Below are 22,920 nucleotides of genomic sequence, written 5' to 3'. Positions count from 1 at the left end.
TAATTTGGACTAGATATTTTACATTTGGATCATGACTTCATTGTGTAGATTTTTGTATTCCCTATAGTTTTTCATTGCTTTTCTTTTCTCCTTTCTTTTTCTTACATAATGTATTTTTATCATATCCTCATTTTCCCTTCCAACTCTTGATCACTCTGTCTATTGTGTGGGATCTTTCCCCCCGCCCCATCTTCTGGATCCCTCTATCTTCTTGCTCCAGTCTCAACTGGTTGCCCTCTGGCTTTGCTGCACAGCTGTTAATTTTGAACTTCTCTTCATTACTCTATGGCTTAGGCTACTATTTCTAAATATACATGTTTTCTTTTTTTTTTTTAATCTTGCTTTGTTGGAGTACATCTTCACCTTACTTGAAGGAAGAAAGGTTAAATATAAATTTATATTACAACACTTCTCTCTCTTTAAAGTGAGGGAAGGACTTCCCTGGAGGTCCACGGGTTAAGACTTCACCTTCCAATGCAGGGGGTGTGGGTTTGATCCCTGGTTGGGGAGCTAAGATCCCACATGCCTTGTGGCCAAAAAACCAAAACATAAAACAGAAACAGTACTGTAACAAGTTCAATAAAGACTTTAAAAACGGTCCACATCAAAAAAAAAAATCTTCAAAAAAAAATAAAATAAAAAAGTGATGGAGTGATGAATGGGAAATAAATTTTTCTGAGCCTTTGTGTTTCTAAGAATGTCTGTATTATATCTTCATATTTGACAGTTCAGTTCCAGGCTGAAAATTATTTTCCTAAGAATGTTAAAGGCTATACTGCATTTTTTTGTGTTTGTGTATGTGTGTGTTTTGTTTTGATTTGTTTTGTTTTTTGTCTTCCTAGTGTTGCTGAAGAGAAATCTTATTCAGATTTCTTATTCTCTTGTGGGTGACCCACTTTAATTTGGACCTTTTTTTTCTGGAAGTTTTTAGGCTTTCCTTTTTATCCTTGGTATCTGAAATTTCACAATGATGGATGTGTCTAGGTCTGGGTCTTTATTCATTTGTCCCTGTCAGCACTAGTGGATCCTTTCAGTTTGCATACTCCTGTTTCTTTTGAACTCTGGGGAATTTTCTTTGGTACTATTTCCTTGATAATATTCTTCTCTATATTTTCTCTCTCTTTTTTTTTTTCCCGGTAATTCTGTTAGCTCTATCTTGGATTAGCTGGATTGATTCTTCATACTTCTTATCTCTTATTTCTTTAATTTCTGAGAGATATTCTTAAATTCTAATGCTGTGTTGAATTTTTTTTTATTTTGACAATCATATCTTTAATTTTTAAGGATCTTTTGATTTCTTATTATTTTCTTTTCTAGCATCTGTTTTATAGGATATTAGTTAAGAACATGAAATCATGGACTTTGGGGTTAGGCTAGTGTTCAAGTTGTAGTCTTACTACTTACTAGATGTATGATATTGGAAATATTTCCTCATTTCTCTATGCCTCATGAAGATGATGATGATAATGATGATACTTATAATACCTGCAAGTTAGTATGTTTAAGACATTTAGAACAGTTCCTGGTACCTGAGTTAGTCTTTAATTGTGTTTAGTTGTCCTAAGGTGCAGTGGAGCATGTTGGTATGGGCTCTGGAACAAGCATGTTCCCAGCTCTGGCATTTACTTGTGGCTTTGGGCAAGTTTTATTTTATTTTATTAACTTTTTAATTTAAGTAACTTTTAACTTACAAAACACTTCTAAAAAATTTCTGAGTACACCTCATCAGATTCTCCAAATTTAATATTTTATGTAATTAGCAAAATCAGGAAATCAACACTGATAACAACAATATTATCTAATCCACAGACTGTTTACATTTCACCAATTGTCTACTAATGTACTTTTTCTGATTCCAGGATCCAATCCAGGATAAAGTTTTGCATGTAGTTGTTATGTATTCTTTAATCTGGATGGATTAAGTTTTCCTGTGCTTTTTACCATCTTGCAATTTTTGAAGAGTTGTTTTGTAGAATGTCCCAGTTTGGGTTTGTTTGTTGTTTTCTCATGCTTAAATTCAGGTTATGTGGTTTTTTTGGACAGGAATACCATAGAACCAAGGTTGTGTCCTTCCCAGTTCCTCATATTGGGAAGGACATGATGTGAATATTTTGCATCACTGGTGCTGTTAACTTTGATCACTGGTTAATGTGGTGCCTGCCAGGGTTCTCCTTTGTAAAGTTATTATTTTTCTTCTCATGTTTAATAAGTATCATATGAGGGGATACTTTGAGACTACGTGAATATTTCTCATTATATTTTTACTCAGTGATTTTAGCATCTATTGATGATTCTTCCCTGCAACGATTATTACTGTGGTGTTTGCCAAATGGTGATTTTTCTGTTTTAATCATTCTTTCTACATTTATAGTTAGAATTTTACTTTAAAGGAGAACTTTTTTCTTCTTAATTAGTTAATTAATTAATGAATATCACTATGGATTATGGATTCTCATTTTATTCCAGGGATATAAACACTTACTGTAATTTATTTTGATGTTTTAACTGTCTCACATTTGACCGGTGTGTGTCCCTTCAGGCTGCTGCTAATGTTCTTTTGATATGTCTCCATAATTTTTTGCATAGTTCCTTACTTTCTGACAATACAAATTGTTCCAGTGTTTTGTTGTACCTTCCCCATGCCAACCATTTCTTCAAGGAGCCAGGTTTCTTTTATTGGAGAATGGTATTTAGAAACCAAAATCTAAGTGTTAGGTGTGCCCTTTGGTACTGGAGTGTCATTGCTTCTAGATCTTCTCATGACAGAGCTAGTAATATATATGTATGTATACATACATTTGTATTTATCTATACGTACACATATTGAAAACTGAGTTCAGGCTGATGCTTAAAATTTCAATACAACATGACAGTGTTCATTCCAGCTTTCCACCTTATCTTAATGTTTAACTCCTTTCTTTGATAGTGAGAGACCTGGACTTTCATTATTCACAACACAGACACACACTCACTCACTCACAGTACACATAAAGTAGTTCAGGGATTGATAATCTATGTCCTTTTGAAAAACAAGCCTACTAATGAGAAGAAAATATTTGTGCATTGTTCTTTTTGTCTTTAGCATTACAGTGTGTAGTTAAAATACTATTTTACAAAGTTACTTAGTTTACAAAGGTGCTACCTACTAGGTTTGTCCTTTGTAAAGTTACTGTTTTTCTTTTTGTGCTTAATAAGTATCATGGGGGAGATACTTTGAGACTATGTGAATATGTGAATAGTTTTTTTCTTCCCTCCGCCTTCAGTGCGGTTATGGTATTTATTTTTTCATATAGTTAGGCTTATTTCTGTTTGTATGTATTTCATTTCGGGTCTTCCCCAATTCTTGTTGGCTTTGATTCTTTTTCTAAGTCTGTAAAATGTTAACATAGTTCTAAAAGTCAGAATCATACATAAAGGTATATTTAGAAAAGTATCATACCATACCATCCTTTGTAGTCCATTTTCATATTGTTTATACTATTTAAAATGATTTTACCAGCCTGTTTGGTTATTTAATGTTTTAATGTCTGGTTTGTCAGTTTTTAATGGTATCCCGACAGTTACCTATTGCAGAATCAATAGCTTATTCTACTTTCCCCTGTCCTTTTTCTTCCCATTTTTTGTTGCATTATTTCCATTGTATCATAATGTATAATATTTGAACATTGATCTTTCACCCTCATCTTCACCTTTTATTTAGTCTTTGATACAATTAGACATATGAAAATACTTACCATCAGCCTTTTTGCTGAAGTTTTCCCAGTCATTTCTTTGTTGAATGAAGCTCTAATAGGTTTCTGAAGAGTGACTTTTAAGTATTGAATTCCTAAGGTCTTATATATTTAAAACTGTTTTTCTATAGTCTTGACACTTGATATAGGAAGAGTTGGCTGGACATAAAATCCTTGTTTCACACTTTATTTTTTAAAAAATGCTGCTCCATTATTGCCTTGTTTTGCATATTGTGGATGCCATTCTAATTCTTTTGCCTTTGTAAGTTATTTGATCTTTTTGCCTGGAGAGCTTGAGGACTTTTTTCTTTTTCTTTGAAGTCTCATACCTTTTAAAAGATCTACCCCAGATTTGACTGTTCTGGGTTAATTTTCCCAGATACCTGGTATGCCATTTCAGTATGTAGATTCAGATCTTCATTTACTTTTGGACAATTTTAGATAATTTTGGACAATTATAGTTTCAAATATTAGTTTTTCTTTTTTTCTTTTTGGCCATGCTGAGTGGCATGTGGGATCTTAGTTCCCCACCCAGGGACTGAACCTGCACCCCCGGCACTGGAAGTGCAGAGTCTTAACCACTGGACCGCCAGGGAAGTCCCTCAAATATTAGTTCTGTTTGATTGTTTTGCTTTTCTTCTTCAGGGACTCCAGTTTTACATAAGTTATTCCTTCTTTACTTGTCTTCATTTCCATTGCTTCCTCTCTGACCCATTAAAATTTTTTCTTTGTATCATTTTTATTTTCTTGACTACTTTTCTGTCTTTCTTCAATGCCTCTTATTACATTTTCATTTGAGTCTATTCTTCTTTGACACTTGTATTTACTCCTCATTTTGGGCATAATTATCTTTTTCTTTCCTGGGTTTAATTTTCCTTCTTTTCATTTCTCATTACATTTTGCCCATTTTTCTTTGTACATTTTGAATTCCTGATTCAAGGTGATTTTTTATATCCTCAAAGTTTTGTTTGAATACTATATTTAATTCAGTTTGGAGCGTTGTTTTCTTCTTTTTTTTTTTTTTGCGGTACATGGGCCTCTCACCGTTGTGGTCTCTCCTGTTGCAGAGCACAGGCTCCGGATGCGTAGGCTCAGTGGCCATGGCTCACGGGCCCAGCCACTCCGCGGCATGTGGGATCTTCCCAAATCGGGGCACAAACCCATGTCCCCTGAATCGGCAGGCAGACTCTCAACCACTGCGCCACCATGGAAGCCCTGTTTCTTTTTTCTTTGAGGGGTTGTTCATTTGCTGAGATGTATTGCTTTTTTTGGTAGTAACTTTGTATAGAATTGATTTGTTTTTGTCTGTTCATTATGTGGATTTTGGGTAGTTTATGAGATTCTTAATTCAATGGCAACCTCTTCTATTACTGTATCAAAGTCCAGTTCTTTAATAATTTGTGAGGTGTTTTTTTTTACGGTGGTCAGGAGAGTGTTTGCATGTCCTCTGATTTTTGTTTTGTTCTGTTTTGTCCTAAAGGACGCTAACTTTTCCTGTTTTGCTTCTTTTCCCTTTCACCTGCCAGTTGCCAAAGGGTGCCTCTCCCTTCCTTTTTGCCTTTTTTCTCCTTTAGAAGCCACTTTGAAGATACCCACTTCAGATCATGTGTACATTTAAGTCCCTCTCCAGCAGTCAGTGACTGGATCATGTTTTAGTATTTATAAAATTAATGGATTTACTTTTTCTGGTAGTGGTTATAAAACAATTTTAGGCCTGCTGCTAGCTTCCTCTTTTCTCTGTCCTTCAGTTTTTGCTGGACTGTGAATATTTTACTTACTGTGAAGGCTTGTGGCAGGAGCATGAATGATTACTCACTGGGATATGATGTTTTTTCTTTTTCACTTACAGTTATTTTGGAGTCTGGACATTCTGTGGCTTCTAGTTGTATGGAGGACATGGTTTTTGTGCAGTTTTATTTGTTTTTCTTATTGTTCTATATTGTTCATAGAGGATATATGTAGAAATGCAAATCTGGGCAGCCTCTACCTAGCTATCTGAAAGCTCTTGGGCAAATTTTTAACTCTCTGAACTTAGTTTCCTCATATGTAAAATAGGGACAATAATTTTACCTACTTGATAGGGATTTTGTGAAGGTTAAATGAAATAATATTTATGAAGTGTTTATAATACTGCCTGTAACATAAGTGCTCAAAATTGTTAATTGCCATTATTATCATTATGTATGGATGCAGTATCTGCTCGAATACTACTGTGGATACTGCTTTGGAAATAAAATGCTTGACACTATCTGAAGTTGATCCCTCCTGTAGTCCTGTGTACCTCATCTTCTTCTGCCTTTTTATGGACTATGCTTCTATAGCTATGCTTTAGCTCCTGCATCATCTGTTCTTTTGTTTTTATTGACTTCCTCCTGTTGTCATGCAAAGAAGCCTAAGCCATCTTAAAAAAAAATCTTCTGTTGACCCATTTCCCCTTCTAACTCTGTACCCTATTTCTCTGCTTCCTGTCATGGTAGAACTCTTCTATATAGCTGCTTATATGGGTTGTCTCCATTTTCACATCTCCCATTCTCTCTCTAAGGCACTTCATATGACCTTTTATCCCCTGCTCCTCTACTGAAGTGGTTCTTACCAAAGTTATTCTTGACCTGTGTCTTTTCAAATCCAAGTATTACTTCTCCGTCCTGACCTGGTGAACCACTCCTTTTTTGGTTATTGGTGTTTTAAAATCATTTTGAAGTCCCTCAGACATAAAAAGTATTTAAAATAATATAATGAACATGTGTATTTGCCATCTAGCTTCAAGAGTGAAAATTATCAGTTCAATTGAAGCTGTGTTCTTTCCCAACAGTAGATGCTCCTATGCTCCCAGATGTAGCCACGATACTAAGTTGGTATTTATTGTTCATGCCCCCCACTTTTTGGTACTTTTGCTACATATGTATCTTCCTATAAAAAATGTAGTGGTTTTCATATTTTAACCCCCAGATTAAAATGATTACTCTTACATATCTTCTTTTCCAACATGTTCTTTTTATTCAGCATTTTGTTATGAGAATCATTTATGTTGACACGCATGGCCTAAGATGTGTACTTTCACTACAGTATAGTGTTACATTGTATGAACAGTTTATCCATTATCTTGTAGTTGGACACTTAAGTTGTTTCCACTTTTCAGTGGTTACAAACCGTCAAGTTGTTTCCACTTTTCAGTGGTTACAAACCGTCCTTCTGGGAACATTTATTATAGATACCTCCTTATATGTGTGTTTCTGTTTTGTAATACCTGGAAGTAAAAGTTCCTGGGTTAATAATGTATATACCTAGATTCTTCTTTTGAAAAACCTTGTTCTAGACTTCCACAATGCCACACTTCTCTGGTTTTCATTTTACTTCATAAACCAGGCATTCTCAATCTCATTTTTCTGGATCCTCATTCTCTACTGCACTATATTGTATCATCCTAGGGCTTTGTCTTTGACTCTCTTCTCTGTCTTCACATTTCCCATGATATTTACCAAATGTGATCCAGTCATGTAACTGCTTTGCTTAAAGTCATTCAGAGGCCCCCCTACTGCCTCTAAAGTCTGAGTTCTGTATCATGGACAAAACCATGAATAATTAGCTCCCTGTGTATATCAATTCCTACCTCTTTTCCAAAGGATCCTGAAGACCATCTCTCCAGCAGACTGGGCCTTTGCTCACACTATTTCCTCTTTCCCAATTTTCTTTCCCCTCACTCCCTACCTGCCTAGTAAACTTGCTCATTTTAAAAGATAACTCACACGTCCCCTTTTCAGGGAAGCTTTCCCTGACACACTCAGGCAGAAGTAAGCCATTCCTTCTCTGTGTTCTCCTAAGCAGTTTGTTCCTTATCTCCACTATAATAGTGATTCATTTATCCAACAAATATTTATTGATTGCCTGCTATATGTTAGAAGCTGTTCTAGAAATTGGAGCTATACAAGACAGACAAGGCCCTTATTTTCAAGGAGTCTACATTCCAGAGGGTAGGAAAGAGAAAAATATAAGCAAACATTATTTCAGATAGTGATAAGTAGCACTATGATAAAGTGAGAGCAGACAGTGTGGCGGTGGAGAGTGTGTGTGGGGAGTGGGTTTGGGCGATGGGGGTGACACCTCAGGTTGAGTGAGATGCTGTTTGAGTTGAGACCTGAAAGATAAGAAGGAGCCAGCCATGTAGAGATTGGAAAGAAGAACATTCTAGGCAGAAGGAATAGCGAGTACACAGGCCTAGAGTCCATGTGTTTGGCATGTTTAAGGAACAGCATGATGGGCCGTGAGGCAGGAACGTGATGAGGAGGAAGGGGTGCTGTGTGAAATCAAGTCTGAGAATAGACAGGACCAGATCAAATAGGACTTACAGGTAAGAGTTGTGGATTTTAGTTTATGTGTACTGGGAGGCCATCGGAATATTTTAAGTGAGAGGTGACAAGATGTGACTTATGTCTAGAATTGTCAGTATGGCTTCTATGAGGAGAATGCTAGGGGGATGAGAGTGTAGAGCAGAGACCACTAGGAGGTGCTGCCTACTACAAGTGAAAAAAGTTGGTAGCTTAGATTACTGTGGCATTTGAGTGTCCATGGAAAGAAATGGAATGACTTAGGAAATATATTTTGGAGGTAGGCTGACAAGACTTGCTGATGGATTGCATGTGTTGGCTTTAAGGAGGGATGGACTCAAGAAAAAGACCCCTCGGCTTTTCTTGAGTAACGGGGTGGAGAGTAGTGCCATTTACTGACATGTGGATGAATAGTGGTGGTGGCACTGATAAGAAAGTTCTGTGGTGGGGAGGGAACCCAAATTTATGTTTTAGTTGTTTTAAGTTGGATACGCCTCTTAAGAATGCAATGTGTGGATCGCACGAAGGCAGTTGGGTATATGGCTCTGAAGGTCAGGGATTGTCTTAGTCTGTTGGGGCTGCTATAAAATTACATAAGCTGGGTGGCTTGAACGAGAAACATTTATTTCTCACAGTTCTAAAGGCTGGAAGTCTGAGATCAGAGAGCTAGCATGCGTGGGTTCTGGCGAAGTCCTCTTCCAGATTGCAGACAGGCTTATATCCTTATATGTAAGGATATAAGGAGATCTCCTTATATCCTTACATGGTGGAAAGAGGGCCGGGGAGCTCTCTGGCCTCTTCTTTAAAGGGCACTAATTAGGCTGTACCCTCATGACCTAATTACCTCCCAAAGGTCCCACCTCCAGATACCATCCCATTGGGATTAGATTTCAAAATAGGAATTTTGGAGGGACACAAGCAATTAGCTCATAACAGGGATGGATATAGGTAATTTTGGGAGTCACCAACTTATTGATTATATTTTAAAGCTGGGAGACTGGGTCAGATAACCTAGAGTTTGTGTATAGATGGAGATAAAAGAGGGCTGAGGGTAGTGCATTGGACGCTGCAGCATTTAGAGAATGAGAGGTAGGGAGGTAAGAGGTAGTCATAGAAGACAATAGAAGGAGGGAGTATGAATAGTCTGGTGCTTCTTAGAGTTAGAGCATGACGACAGCACAGACGTGACTGTTGTATTTGACTCCTGGAGATCACTGTGACCATGGTAAAAGCACCTTTACAGCATTCCAGTGGCCAGAAAGTGGAACTTAGCTCATTCCTTTAACTGCTTACGTATCTGTCTCCTCCTCTAGATCATATACTAGTCCTATTTATTTCTAGGGCTAAGCATGTAGTAGATGGTGAATAAATATTTGTCTACAGGTTTGGATTTTACAGTGCAGTTTAAAGAGTAATATACGGTTTTACCCTCATTTAGAATGCTTTTAGACCACTGACCCTTCCCACCAGTTTGTATCAGCTCAGCCATAAACTTGTGAATAATAAATTAAACGAAACATGATGAGAGAGGAAAGCCATTTTAATAGAGGTTCACGGTGTATCCTGAAGCCATCACGCTGTACTGAAAAAGGGCCTTGCTTTGGATTCAGAAGGCCTGCCTCAAGCTCCGGCCCCATTGCTAGGCCTCCTGAAGGTGTTGGGGGCAAGTTCCCCACACTCTCTGGATTGCAGTTTCTCAGCTGTCATATGTGGATAACATTAACAAATTCCTCTTACAGGATTTTTGTGAGTGGCAAATGAGCTAATGCATATGAGAGTTCTTTGTAAGTTAAAAAGATGCTCTGTAAGTGCTATTTTTGTAAAAGTAATTGGATTATCCATTTCATTACTGACTTACAAAGTAGATTAGATCAGAGTGTCATAAAATTCATATTTAGGCAGTAGCATATGAATGGCAACAAGTTGGGAGAGGACACAGATCTGGAAAATGTGGTACTTTTCCAGAAATATATAGGAAATTAATGTCTTTTGGCTTTGTTCTCTTATCGTTCCCAGATAAACTTAATCATTCTGTTAGAATCAAAGAGTAGACTCTTCTACTTCAAGACGTAATAATCAAATCTAGCTAGTGGTCTGTTTATCCCACTGTTGCATATCTCTGAAAGAATAAAATTTATTTATTAATAAATACATTAACTCAATTTGACAAATCTTCCTCACAGTGATTTCTCATTTCATGTTACTTCTAGGGTAAAAATCATGGTAAGAAACTCCGAAATTACTATGCAGCAAACAGCTGTCCTCCTCCTGCCAGAATGAGCAATGCAGTGGAACCTGTGGCTACTCCAGCTGTTCCAGTCCCTCCGCAGGTGAGACACATGTGTCAAGGTGGGCACTGTCCTATGCACAGATGGTCATGGGTAAAATTTGTTGTCTATGTGCCCATCAAGGTACAGTTGAGCAAATATTCCTAAAAGGTCCTACTTAGTGCTTTTAACTCCTTGAACTCCGTGGTGCTGGATTTAATGCATGCAAAAATCCATGAATCCCAAGATTTCTCATTGGCTTTGGTTACGGTGCATGAAATGACGAAACAAAATTATTTCATGAGTCTTTCTCTATGCATTTCTCAAAATTCTGGGTTAAATGGCCCTGAATGTCTAGGCGAAGCCCTGAATGAGAGATTTTTAAACATTTATATCTCTATCGCAGTTAATCCCATTGACTTTATATTTTGCCTTCCAGCAAGATCAGTTTCTTGAGGCTGCCCTTTCCTTACGTCTATGCAGAGAGCCTGTATAAACTCTTTCTGGACTTTGGTATCATGACACACACTTGAGAGCCAAGTTCCTTTCACTCTTTGGGAGATAGATCAGGTGCTTTGAGGCAAGATATTCCTGTACTTTAGTAGCCTCTGAAGTATGGATGCTACTCTGTCTTTGAAGTATTATTTTTCTATAGGTCATAAATAATAATAAATAATAATCACTTTAATTGAGTACTTACTATGCCAGGTACTCTGCTAAGCACTTTTCATGCATTACTTCATTCAGAGCTGGGCCTAGGGTGAGATGAGGGATGCACTTGACTTAGGCACAGAATTTAAGAGGGAGCCAAAATACTCAGTAATCAAGATAAATAATGTGATATTTTTAAAATTCAAAATTAACGTGAAAAAGTCAATGGTGAACAAAATGTCAAAAACTTAAAGACAGGATAAGTGTTATTAATTTTCCTTTTGCCTTAGGCAGCAATGTGGCTTGGCATGGCACTGTTGCTGATCCTGTCTTTATTTAAAATTTTGATTTTTGTTTCATTCCTCATTGATTTTTTTGCAATAAGTTTGATTGATAAAAATATTCTGTTAAGTATTTTTCTTTTATTCTATTTATTTATTTTTGGCTGCGTTGGGTCTTCGTTGCCACACGCGGGCTTTCTGTAGTTGCGGCGAGTGGGGGCTACTCTTTGTTGCGGTGTGCAGGCTCCTCATTGCGGTGGCCTCATTGCAGAGCACGGCTCTAGGCACGCGGGCTTCAGTAGTTGTGGCTCGTGGGCTCAGTAGTTGAGGCTCGTGGGCTCTAGAGCACAGGCTCAGTAGTTGTGGTGCTCAGGCTTAGCTGCTCCACGGCATGTGTGATCTTCCCGGACTAGGGCTCGAACCCATGTCCCCTGCAGTGGCAGGCGGATTCTTAACTGCTGTGCCAAAAGGGAAACCCCCCATTAAGTATTTTTAATCCTGATTGCTGAGTTTTTTGATGCTCCCTTAAATTGTGTGCCCATGGCAAGTGCCTCCCTTGCCTCATTCTTGGCCTGGGTCCTGACTTCTTTTAATGCTTGCAACAACTCAGAGGTATTGACCTTATTTCTCAAAGTATGATCCATGAGCCAGCAGCATTGGTTTCACCTGGAAGTTTATTAAAAGCCCAGGTAAACTAAGTAACTTGTCCATCATGTTACAAATTTTATAAAGTGGTGGAGCAAATGATTTCTCTTGACCTTAGACCTCTACTCCTAAACACCATGGTATAATTTTACTTTTCTGAGTGTCAGTTTTTCAGTACTTACAGTGTGGATAGCAATGTTAGCTATTCTTGTCCTCATGAGTTTGTGGGGAAAATGAGATATGTTAAAAAGAGAATCAGAGGACAAGAAAATACCCAGAGAGATCTTCAGGCTGAGTAGTTGTCACAGTGCTAATACCTGAAGGCTGCTCTAAAAATGGACAGCTGCTTCCTGTTTTCAACTGGCTCCACCCTCCTGGGCAAACAGCCTTAGGCTTCTTTCATAGCATAGCCCTTTGTGATTTTTGAAAACAGTTATCCTGTCCCCAGAAAAATCTTCCCTTCCAGGTGAAACAGTGCTATTTCCTTCAGCTGGTCCTGATATGATATGCTTTCCAGATTCTTTATTGTATATTTTATTCTTCTTTAGCCAAAATCTAATGTGTCATGTTTTGTTAACCCAGCAATACTTACTGAGTTCATACTGTTTTCCAGGCACTGTGTTAAGTTTCCCTTAACTCACTGTTTCCCAACCTGAATACAATTGTCTGGATCTGCTGGTTATTTCCCCCCTAATTATATTATATCTGTAGCTAATTTACAGACGCTGAGGACAGGGGCTCATTTTTTAAATACATGTCTGTATATCACTTTTGCATTAGCTAGCAAGCCCTATAAACAGTAGGCATTCAGTAAATACTTGTTGGTGGATTCTGGGAGGACTTTGTTCTTTCTGGTAATGTGATTTTAGGCCTTACCTGTACTGCCCTAAATCTTCCATATTGGGTTTTTAAACTTCTTTTCTAAAATTTCTTCAATGGAGATAGCAATGAGGCTTTCATCAGTTTGGTACACAGGTGATTGTAATGCAAAACCACGATTGTCTCCCAGCCATATTTTCTTTTTTTCTTTCTGGAATGAATTATTTCCTGTCCTTATAAAGCTGAGTGTTCGTGGTCATGCCATAACGTTTGGTTATTTTTCAACTCTTAGAAGGAAGGAACTTTGAGAAGAGAATAAAGTGCACATTTTTAAACCTTGTTTCTCATGTCTTTGCTGTCAGATGAGCTCCTTTAAGCCAGGAGGCAGAGTGATTCTGGCCACAGAGAATGATTACTGTAAGCTCTGTGATGCCTCCTTCAGTTCTCCGGCTGTGGCCCAGGCTCACTATCAAGGGAAGAATCATGCCAAGAGGCTGCGGCTGGCGGAAGCTCAGAGTAACTCATTCTCGTAGGTATTGCTGTTTTCTCTTAGGCCAGCGTGTTATGTGAGACTAACTGTCTCTAGAGAGAAAAGAGTTGAAAGGGATCCTTGTTTAGAAGTCTCACTTTTAAAATTTCTTTTCTCCAGAGAATCCTCAGAGGTTGGTCAACGGCGGTCCCGGAAAGAAGGGAATGAATATAAGATGATGCCTAATAGGAGAAATATGTATGCAGTACAGAATAATTCAGGTATTCTGTGGATTTCCACATACCTTCACTACATTCTGCAAATGGTCTCCTCTATTTTTATTTCCTTTAATGGTAATACATAGCCCTGAGAATTTGGGGTTAGCTGTTGTTTTGTGGAATTGGTCTAGTGGTTTTTCAAGCTGGTATTTATTTCAGGTCTTATTTATTTATTTCCTATTTAGAGTATTATTTATTTTGATTTTAAACCAAGTCTATGTTTTAAGGTCTCTTATAGTACCTTTATGTTTCTTCTGGTATTTGTCAGCTGAGACATTTAAATGCGTTATAAAAATGGGCTGTTTGGTTTAAAGTTGCACCATATTAAATCCCCATTTATTGGGGAAAATAAAAATTATAGCAGTAGTGTTCAACCAGGATAGTGACTCAGATTATCTGGGGAGTTTTTATAAAATACACATGGCTGAACCATGACTTAGAGATTTTCAATCAGTAAATTTAGAGTGGTACTCAGACATATGTGTGTTTTGAAAATGCTTCCTCAGTGATTCTGATATATACCTTCAGTTCAGAATTACTAGTTTATAGGAATATTTCCTGCATTTTCTGATTACCTTCAGTAGGGAGAGTAGGACTGAGCAGTCCCTCATCCTTTCCCTACCCCAGCCTCCAATGCATACACATATGAGCAGAGGTCACTCATGTGAACAGTAAAACAAACAACAACAACAAAAAGCTAATTGAAAAGGCAAGAGAAGCATAGAAAAAAGGGACATATAGAAAGCACAATGTAATAAGATTAATGAAAATCTACACATATATCAGTAATTGCAATAAATGTAAACTTACTAAAGTCCCAGTTAAAAGACAAAGATTTTAAGATTAGGTAAAAAATATTCAGCTGAAATGAAGGAAGCTGAGGTAGGTCTCTTAATATTAGATTAAAAAAACTTTAGGATAGAAGGAGGTTTAGACTTATGTTCTCTGATCATAGTATAATTAAATGAGATGTCAATAATAAAAATATAAAAAAGCAAACAAAACTTTTATGTGTTTGGAAGTTTTTAAACATTTCTAAATAACTCATGGGCCAAAGAAGAAATCATACTGGTGATGGAGAATTCTTAGACCCAGATAGTAATAAAAATACACCAATATTTGTAGCATGCAGTTAAAGTAACATTTTGAGAAAAGCCTTAAATGTTTATTATTATAGTAGAAAGGAAAAGCAGAAAATGATTGAGCTAATGGTCCAACTTAAGAAGTCAGTTACGTAAAGAAAAAAATTATCAATAATTCCACCATTTTTGTATACATCATTCCAATTCTTTGTGTATGTTACTTCTGTAAAATGGAAATGTAATCATATTTTGTGATATTTTTATTTTACTTAATAGCATATTATAATCAAATATTGTTACTAAAGAGTTTTCTATAACCTTGTTTTTAGAGACTGTATAGTTTTTCATTGCATTCATTACCATGATTTTTCGAGTTATATTTTTGGATCTTTCCTTTCCCCTCACCCTCCCAAAAAAGCTTTTATAAACTCTGATGAAATAAATGTCCTTGCTCATAAATCTCTATGCAAAAATTCTCAACATTTTCTTAGTATAATTCTTAGAATTTTTGGATTAAAGAATTAGCATAATTATACAGATTTTTATATAATGCTTGGAAATGAAAGCATTTTTTAAATTATATTTACTTTTTAGAGACATAGCCATTTAGAGTTTGGGTCTGGCTCTACAGTAACATTTCTGACGATAGTTGGAGGAATCATTTTAGCTTTTTAGGTTGAACCTGTATAAAATTGTAATTTAAAACACCCATTAACTTTACATTCTTTTAAAGCTAGGAATCTGTGAATTTTATACTTTGAGCTTAGAATTACAAATTACAGTGATAATTGGTCAGACCACCATTCACTTAGTATGCTGAAGTGAGTACATTACTTTTGCCTCTTGCTTTAGCAGGTCCTTACTTCAATCCCCGCTCTCGGCAGAGAATTCCACGGGATCTGGCCATGTGCGTTACTCCAAGTGGCCAGTTTTACTGTTCCATGTGTAATGTTGGGGCTGGCGAAGAAATGGAATTCCGGCAGCATTTAGAGAGCAAGCAACATAAAAGCAAGGTGTCTGAACAGCGGTACAGGAATGAGATGGAGAATCTGGGATATGTATAGTGATTGTCATATTCAGATAGAGCAGCTTGTCCTGCCTGTTGTTTGCCTTCTGTCAACATGTTCTGCTTTGTGATTCTTTTGATATGAGTACATTCCTCTGCTTAATGTTAATACACCTAACCTGCAGTGGTACCACAAGGTGTCAAAACTGGGGAAGGAAGAGAACATGCTTAAGTCATGATGCTTTTTCAGGTCAGTTGTGTTGAGCTGCTTAAAGCCTGTGACCTACCTACCCCATGAGAAATAACGTTTTATCTTGACCGAGTTCTGGTCAACTAGTAGCCTGACCACTTAGAGCTTCAGCTATTTAAAAACGTCATCTTTTTCTGCAATTTTAATGTTACATACTGCTAAATAAATAATTTTATTGAGTTCTTGCTTCAGATCATAGTAAAAACAGGTAAGCAAAGATTTTAGTTTCCCAAGGCTTCTTTGGAATCACCACCTCAACTCAATGCATTGTCAGTAGGATATACTATGTAAAACTGCTTTAGAGTCCTTCCCAGGACAGTTTTTCTCTTTGTCTTGTCCTCCAATTATTGAAATGCAGGTTTTCTTGGATTCAGACAGTTCTAATGTGCTTGTGTACTTCCAAACAGTGAAACTTCATTTCCAGTTGTGAATTTCACAAATTTAAATTCACCTTCTTCCCACCTCTTTTCTTCCCCCAGTTGAATTAGCTTATCCAATAAGCTCATTTTCATGCCCCAGCTATGTTGTGGGTTTTCCAAGCCTCACATTTGAATATCTAATGAGTTTAGAATAGATGTGACTTAAAAAAAAAAATACGTTTTTTTCAGTTGGTTTTAGGAAATGAAATGTGTTTGATATTTCAATTTAGAGTTACTTGATGATAATAACATGTACTTATATGATGGTCTCAACTGTAAGTTCAGATCCCTTGATGTTTGTTTTGGTGTACTTTTAGGTAAACAGATCCTTACGTTTTACTTACATTCTTCTTTGTCTTGCTAGTTTGTTGACTGTCCTGAAAAATACCACACCTTTACTATTTCTGAGATAGAGAAGAATTTTTTTAAAAAGTTAATCAAATTTTAGTATCATCATTTCCAATAGAAAAATACCTGAACTTTGGTATTATTCTTTATAATCTAGCTTCCTTGAAGACAATAAAAATATATTATAGATTACTTTCATATCTGATAATTTCAACAGTATTATTATTTTTATTCTTTGTTTTTAAAATGAGAAGCTCTAGTGTTACATCTAGATTAAATAATGGAGGATTCTACGAACTTTCATTAACCATGTTTTACCTATTTACTATATTTACATGGATAAGACTGGTGCTCATCCATACTTCTTTTGAAAGGCCATGTTCACCAGGTAGTTTATATTGAGCAGTATCTGTGTACTATGGTAAATTCACTTTTGATTGCTTATATTATTAATTAAAAATAAAACTCCTATTTTTCTTGAAAATTCTGTAGGCAAAGAGATGAGAAGAAGGAAAATGATAATCATCATTCCTCTCCTTTAGTACTTCTGAACAATTTTTAAATACCAGACCCATATTTTAAATTAAGTTTTGTGATTTACCTCTGGTACACCACCAAGTTGCCCTTCTGTTGAAGTGGTGGTTTTTTTAAAAGTAAAATTGCTTAGTAATTTTATTTTCTCCCAGAAACAAAAGAATGAAATAATATTCTGTTGAGGTTCTATGTAGACCTGTGACTCTTAGTATAATAACCCTTTTTGTAGTAACCTATAAAGTATAATTGATTATTTTAGGGCAATTTAGAGCTTATCTTATTGGTCAGTAGGTTACTCATTTTGCTGCTAAGTATAATTTTTTGGTAGATTTTAATATGACAGTTCTGGCCACATGGTTCTGTGATTATTTAAAAATCTCATTTTTTCCCCTCTCTGTATGTGTGACTATATATATGTATACACATGTATAGGTATGTGTGTGTGTATATATATGTATTTATATATATACACACATATATGTATAAAACTATGTACATATAGCTTTATGTGATACCATAGAGAAGATTTCATTGAATCCTTAGATAACAGTAAAAGATTGTGGATAAAAATTTACATTTTATAAAAGTGGCATTCATCCACTTTCGGTTTTTCCTTTGCAAATAAAATTAAAGGAAGGATTCCCTTTACTCTCCCCACGTAACAATTTCATTATATATATATAACAGCAGTGGACTTAAGGCCTTAATGTTTTTCCTGGCCTTGCATATTCAGGTTTCTCATCTCTCAGTGCCCTTAATGGATGTTATGAATCCATAAACTCATTTTCTTTTAAAGAAAAAAGTTAGATTTGTAGTGTTAATTCTTACTTGTTACATTTCTTTGCACTAAAAAAGAGTGATGTGTTTGTTTTATATGACACTTTAGATACCATATTGCCTACAATAGCTGGGTTTGCTCCTTAATTTCCAAACTCTAGGAAGTTGATAAATAACTTCTATGATCATTTATAAAGGTTACATACACGTCCAAAAAAATCACACATCTCTGTGACAGTGGGTTATGTTTTGAGCTTGTTACCTTGCAATATTCTCCTGTGTTCCATAGGTGAAACAAAGTGTGACAAAGGTGTCAGAAAGGAAATGCCTAAATAAATACATCTCTTCATGGTACAATTTCTCATACTCATGCATTCCTTACAGACAGTGGTTTTTTTTCCCCTGTCAAAGAAGGCTATTGTTACTACTGCAGTCAGTGATACGTGATCTCATTTGGTTTCATTTAGTGAAATCGAGTCCTGCTCTTTATTGTGCTTTAGAATTTGCACTCTGTGCTCCCCAGGAATCATGTTAGTATCTTTTTATATTCTGTATATAAGGACGGACAGAGGCGTAACCAATGGAAAACCTTTAGTCAAGTAAGTAGATTCCAGTAATCATCTGCAAGAACTCAGAGCATCAACGTCTCTTTTCTCTGTGAATATCTTTGTGTAAGTTGTCATTCAAAAATCAGTGTTCGAAGATAACAATTAGAAACTCTTCTAAGATATCGAGGGCAAGAAGTTGTGAAGGAAAAATTTTTGTGTTCCAATTAAAAGATTGGATTGCTTATGCCTTCGAAGTGTTTTTTCAAAAATGTTCAGCTACAGAACCGAGTGTGCCATATAATCCTTTGGACCCCACATTGAAAACACTGTGTTGGTCTTGTCTTTGTGTATCACGTACTACAACTTGTAAATATGAGCATGTTGTTTATGACGTTTGTCTGCTTGTCTCTTATAGCACAGAATTCCGCAAGGTGAATACTTGTTTTATACGATTCATTTAGAAAAAGTTCTGCCTCCAACTCCTCCTCCCTATTGCCCCTTTTCATTAGTTGGTAAACTTAGAAAACCATTTAGAGTTTTTGAAACCCTGAGATTGAATGAAGAACCATGGCTATCAGAGATCATCCCCATGTCCCTCTTACTTAAACAACTAAAAGGAAAGCATGAGATCTTCCACTTTATTTTACAGAGCTGTTCTCCAGTACTGGTGTGCTTGCTTGTAGCTACACTATCTACACTTTGAACAAGGATAAAAGGATATATGTATATATCTATATCTGGTTAAATCTTCCTCTGTAGATAGATTAGTGGTGGGATTAATGATTCCTTCACTCCTGAATTGGCTGGGATTATGAGCAACGACAGTTTGAGGACTATCCAGTGACCCATGTGAAACGAGTCTTGCTTGTGTCAGGGGAGACAGGTAACTGTTCTGCATAATATGCTCTACAGAGAGGCCTAGGAGTGATGGATTTGGAACCTAATCTGTTTTGTTTCCTCAGTGTCAGAACATAGGCTGGAAGTACCTTCTAAGAAAACTTGTTGGGACATGTACTAAAGACAACAGAGCTGCTTTAGAGATAGAGAAATGTTTTGTCAGTATAGGCAAAAGTTTAATGCAGGCTTTTGAACAGATATTTTAAAAATACTCCACCTTACCAACTTTTTTTTTTTTAACCAGCAAAATCACCCTTCAGGAGCTTCAGGCATAATAAAGAATATTTTGTTGTTGCTTTAGTTTTTTGGTGGTGGACCCCTGCCATTGTGAGCTATTACTGTCAGTCTAACTGAATGGACAAATAGCTGTGTAAATAGCTTCTCATATGATATTTCTACTGATAGCTGTTTGACTTTGCCTTCTTGTTATGAATGGAGGATCATTTATCAACTCCCTTTCTGGGTAGCTACCAAAAAAAACCTGGCTTATGGTACCATGTGACCCTGTCTTTGATAAGCCCAGAATTATGAGTGCCTTTAGCAAGTTTTAGCATTTCACAGAGAGAAGAGATGATAGAATTATTGCCATTAATCACGATTCATAAAACAGGAGCTTGGAATAACAAAGCTTTATGCGCATTCTGTGTTCTACATCTTTTTTTTTCTTTATGCAATCTCAATTTGATATTAAGACTGTATCATTATTGATCAGGAACCATACACCCTGAAAATGAATCCAGTTATCCCAGGCTGGCAACAGTCATTGATTTTTGTTTTTCGCCTTGATCTGTGTTACATTTATATTTAGTGAATAGTAGTGTGGTGGATTGGGAGAGCTTGATATCGAAGTCTGGAAAAACGTTATTCCAGTGTCTTTTTCAAACTTATCTAATACTGTAGAGAGGATAGAATTATGTATTTGCAAATGAAGTGTGTGAAGAGACTGTCTTCACAATACTTATTAATTGTACTAGTTCGTCTCTACATTAAAAACAGGCATCTTCACAAATCAGGTTCAAGGTGTTTTAAAACAAAATTTTCCTTGCTTCAATTAATTTAAAATTTTAAATTGCCTGAGTACTTTGAGTCTTTAAAACACACTGCTAAATTAATTTTCTTGTAGAAATATTAACATTTTTCTTGACATTTTATTATGAAAATTTTTAAACATAGAGTTGAAGAATTTTACAATACACTACCACTAGATTCTACCATCAACATTTTCCAGTACTTGTATTACTGCATATCTGTCTATCCCTCTATTTATCCATCAAACAATGGAGTTTTAAAAAAATACACATTTTAATGTAAATTTCAGACATTTCCCTTAAACACTTTAGCATAGGTGGCATTAACTGTAGTTTAATATTTGTCTGCATATTAACATCTTTTAAAAAGCTGTGTATGAAGTTGAAAACCTGAGCCAATTAACATATGTCCTTTTCTCCTGTGGACTTTAGCCTTCCACTTTCAGTTTCTGTATGTGTTTAGAGTGAGGGAAGACGACTCCTTTTCAAACTGAAGTTTTCTGGTGTTGGTCGTTTTAAATGCTAATTGTCATACATTTTAAAGCTTCATGACAAGAATTTTTTCTTTACCCCTCCTCTTATGGTGTATTTTTGCTGAACTATGCAGCTTCTTTAGAAAACTGTAAATTACTGATTGGGGTTTATTAAATCAGCTATACCTCATTTCAATCTACTGCTGCTTTCCCCCATGGTATCACTTCTTTTACTACTTTCACATGTTCTACCAGAAAGTAGAGAGGAGTAAAGAGTCAACCCCGTAGACTATTAGCTGTTTTAATCAACTCTACAGGAACAGATTGAGTAGTTTAGAAAGTGGAACCATTAATTTATCTGAAGCCTTTGACTTCCCTGAGAATTGTAATTGCCCGTGCTTTCTCTTAGCCATAATTAGCAGGATTAAAAATGATTGTACTGTACGATGAGTTGTTGAAATTGTGAGCCTTAGTAACCATCTTCAGCTTTACTCTAGTACTGTTTAGGGAAAAGTTTTGACATATGCCTTTATTTTTATGCCAATTTTTTTGTGGACAAAATCGGAAGAATTTAAGTGACTTATTGCAGGTCATGAAGATTCAGCGGGTAAGTCAGAACTGAAACGTCAGTATTCCTGATGCATGTTCTTGTGCTTGCTTGATAAAATTCATGGCTTTCAAAATAACACTTCCTTTGGGGCCCTTAAAGTGAAAATATGTATTTTTACTAATTAGACTTTCACTTTTAGACATTTCACAATTCTTTGAACTTCAAGATTTTTCCATGGTCAGAGTTCCTCATTAAGTCAATGCAACTGCTAAAAATCTCACTAACAATACAGGTTTTATCAGATTTCCTTTTGCATTATATAACTTTCTTGATTCATTCATAACTCTTTCTATGTAAGTGCTTAAGTGACCCCCTCACTAGTGAAAATAAATGTTCTATATCGCTGATTATATGTATATTCTCTACATGATATATTTTTTTAAGGAAAAGTAACCCCATGTGTCTGGATGAACGATATTACCCTAGGGCAAAGCACATATAAAGCAGTTTATTTCTACTCTGAAAAATCTGGCATTTATGGGAACAAAACTCTTTTAGAGTGGCTGGTCATTGTTTTGCCTTCTTTTGGTACTTGAGCATATTTCTGTGGTTTTGTAAATTAGTGTGTCGTTTTGTAAGAATTTCATGTTATTCTGTATTAATTGGTGTTCACCTTGTGGTATCCTCGGCTGCCGTAATAATTTACTTTGGGTGTGGTGTGTCTGCTTTGAAATGCCTTACTAGAGTATGTCAGACTCTGCTCTACAGCATTTCATGTATCTGCTAGGACAGTAAGTTGCCTCTCTTGGATGTATGCTCTAGATCCAGAAGCAAAACTGATTTTGCTTTCACTGTTAATGTTGCATTTTAGCGCAGTCATTGTTTTAAATTAGAGAATAAAATAGTGGAAAACCAAGGGAGGCTTTAGAACCCTTCATTTAATGGCATGGCAAACTTTTAAAACTGCTTTTACTGTTTCACTAGGACAAGGTCTCTGGTAAAGGATATAGCTAAAAAATGCCAGCCAAAACTGTATGAAATTGGGATTGTTTCCTACAATTTTCCCTAAATGTCATACAGGGGTTTAACATCTGTATATGCGATGTGCCAGTCACCACTTTGGAAATCTGTTTGTGTTCTGAGGCTACATAAATGACAAAAGTGTCATGGGATTAAAACCACTCAACTGTGAATTGTGAAACTGAAATTGCTCTTTTGGTTTTATTTTCTTCAGCATATTGGATAGAGAAATCTGAAAGTTATTTAAAATTTACACTGCTTATGTTGATGGCTCATTTTGGCTGTGTATACTCACTTATGTATTGATTTCTGATAAAGGCTTGACATTATTATAACAGTCATTTTGCGTTCAATTTAATAAAAGAGTTTCTGAGTCTTGTCTGCACATCATTTGCTTATGAGTTGGAGATCAAGGAGAGAAGGTACATTGTCAGCACTGAGGTGCTGAGGTGTTATTTTTGATGCAGATGGTTGATGGCTGTGGATTCACCATTCATCAGTCTGCATGTACTCTACCACCTG

General features: G+C 36.1%; 1 protein-coding gene across 3 annotated transcripts in view; it reads left to right on the top strand.

The window, feature by feature from the left end:
• The window catches only part of ZMAT3 (zinc finger matrin-type 3), a 32,083-nt gene extending 9,308 nt beyond the window's left edge, over window positions 1-22,775 (top strand). For 2 of the 3 annotated variants that reach the window (XM_024755110.1, XM_024755111.1), the window contains 4 exons: window positions 10,267-10,386; window positions 13,082-13,248; window positions 13,369-13,469; window positions 15,401-22,775. In XM_024755110.1, the coding sequence (XP_024610878.1) occupies window positions 10,267-10,386; window positions 13,082-13,248; window positions 13,369-13,469; window positions 15,401-15,612 (600 nt within the window). In that variant the 3' untranslated portion in view covers window positions 15,613-22,775. The remainder of the gene's footprint in view (window positions 1-10,266; window positions 10,387-13,081; window positions 13,249-13,368; window positions 13,470-15,400) is intronic. The other variant, XM_024755112.1, reaches the window with a different exon arrangement.
• Window positions 22,776-22,920: the final 145 nt, after the last annotated feature.

Source organism: Neophocaena asiaeorientalis, unplaced genomic scaffold (assembly GCF_003031525.2).
Source record: "Neophocaena asiaeorientalis asiaeorientalis breed wild unplaced genomic scaffold, Neophocaena_asiaeorientalis_V1.1 scaffold188, whole genome shotgun sequence".
In the NCBI taxonomy this organism is placed as follows: Eukaryota; Metazoa; Chordata; class Mammalia; order Artiodactyla; family Phocoenidae; genus Neophocaena; species Neophocaena asiaeorientalis.
The sequence above is the reverse complement of the archived record's forward strand: the minus strand, read 5'-3'. Positions and strand labels throughout refer to the sequence as shown.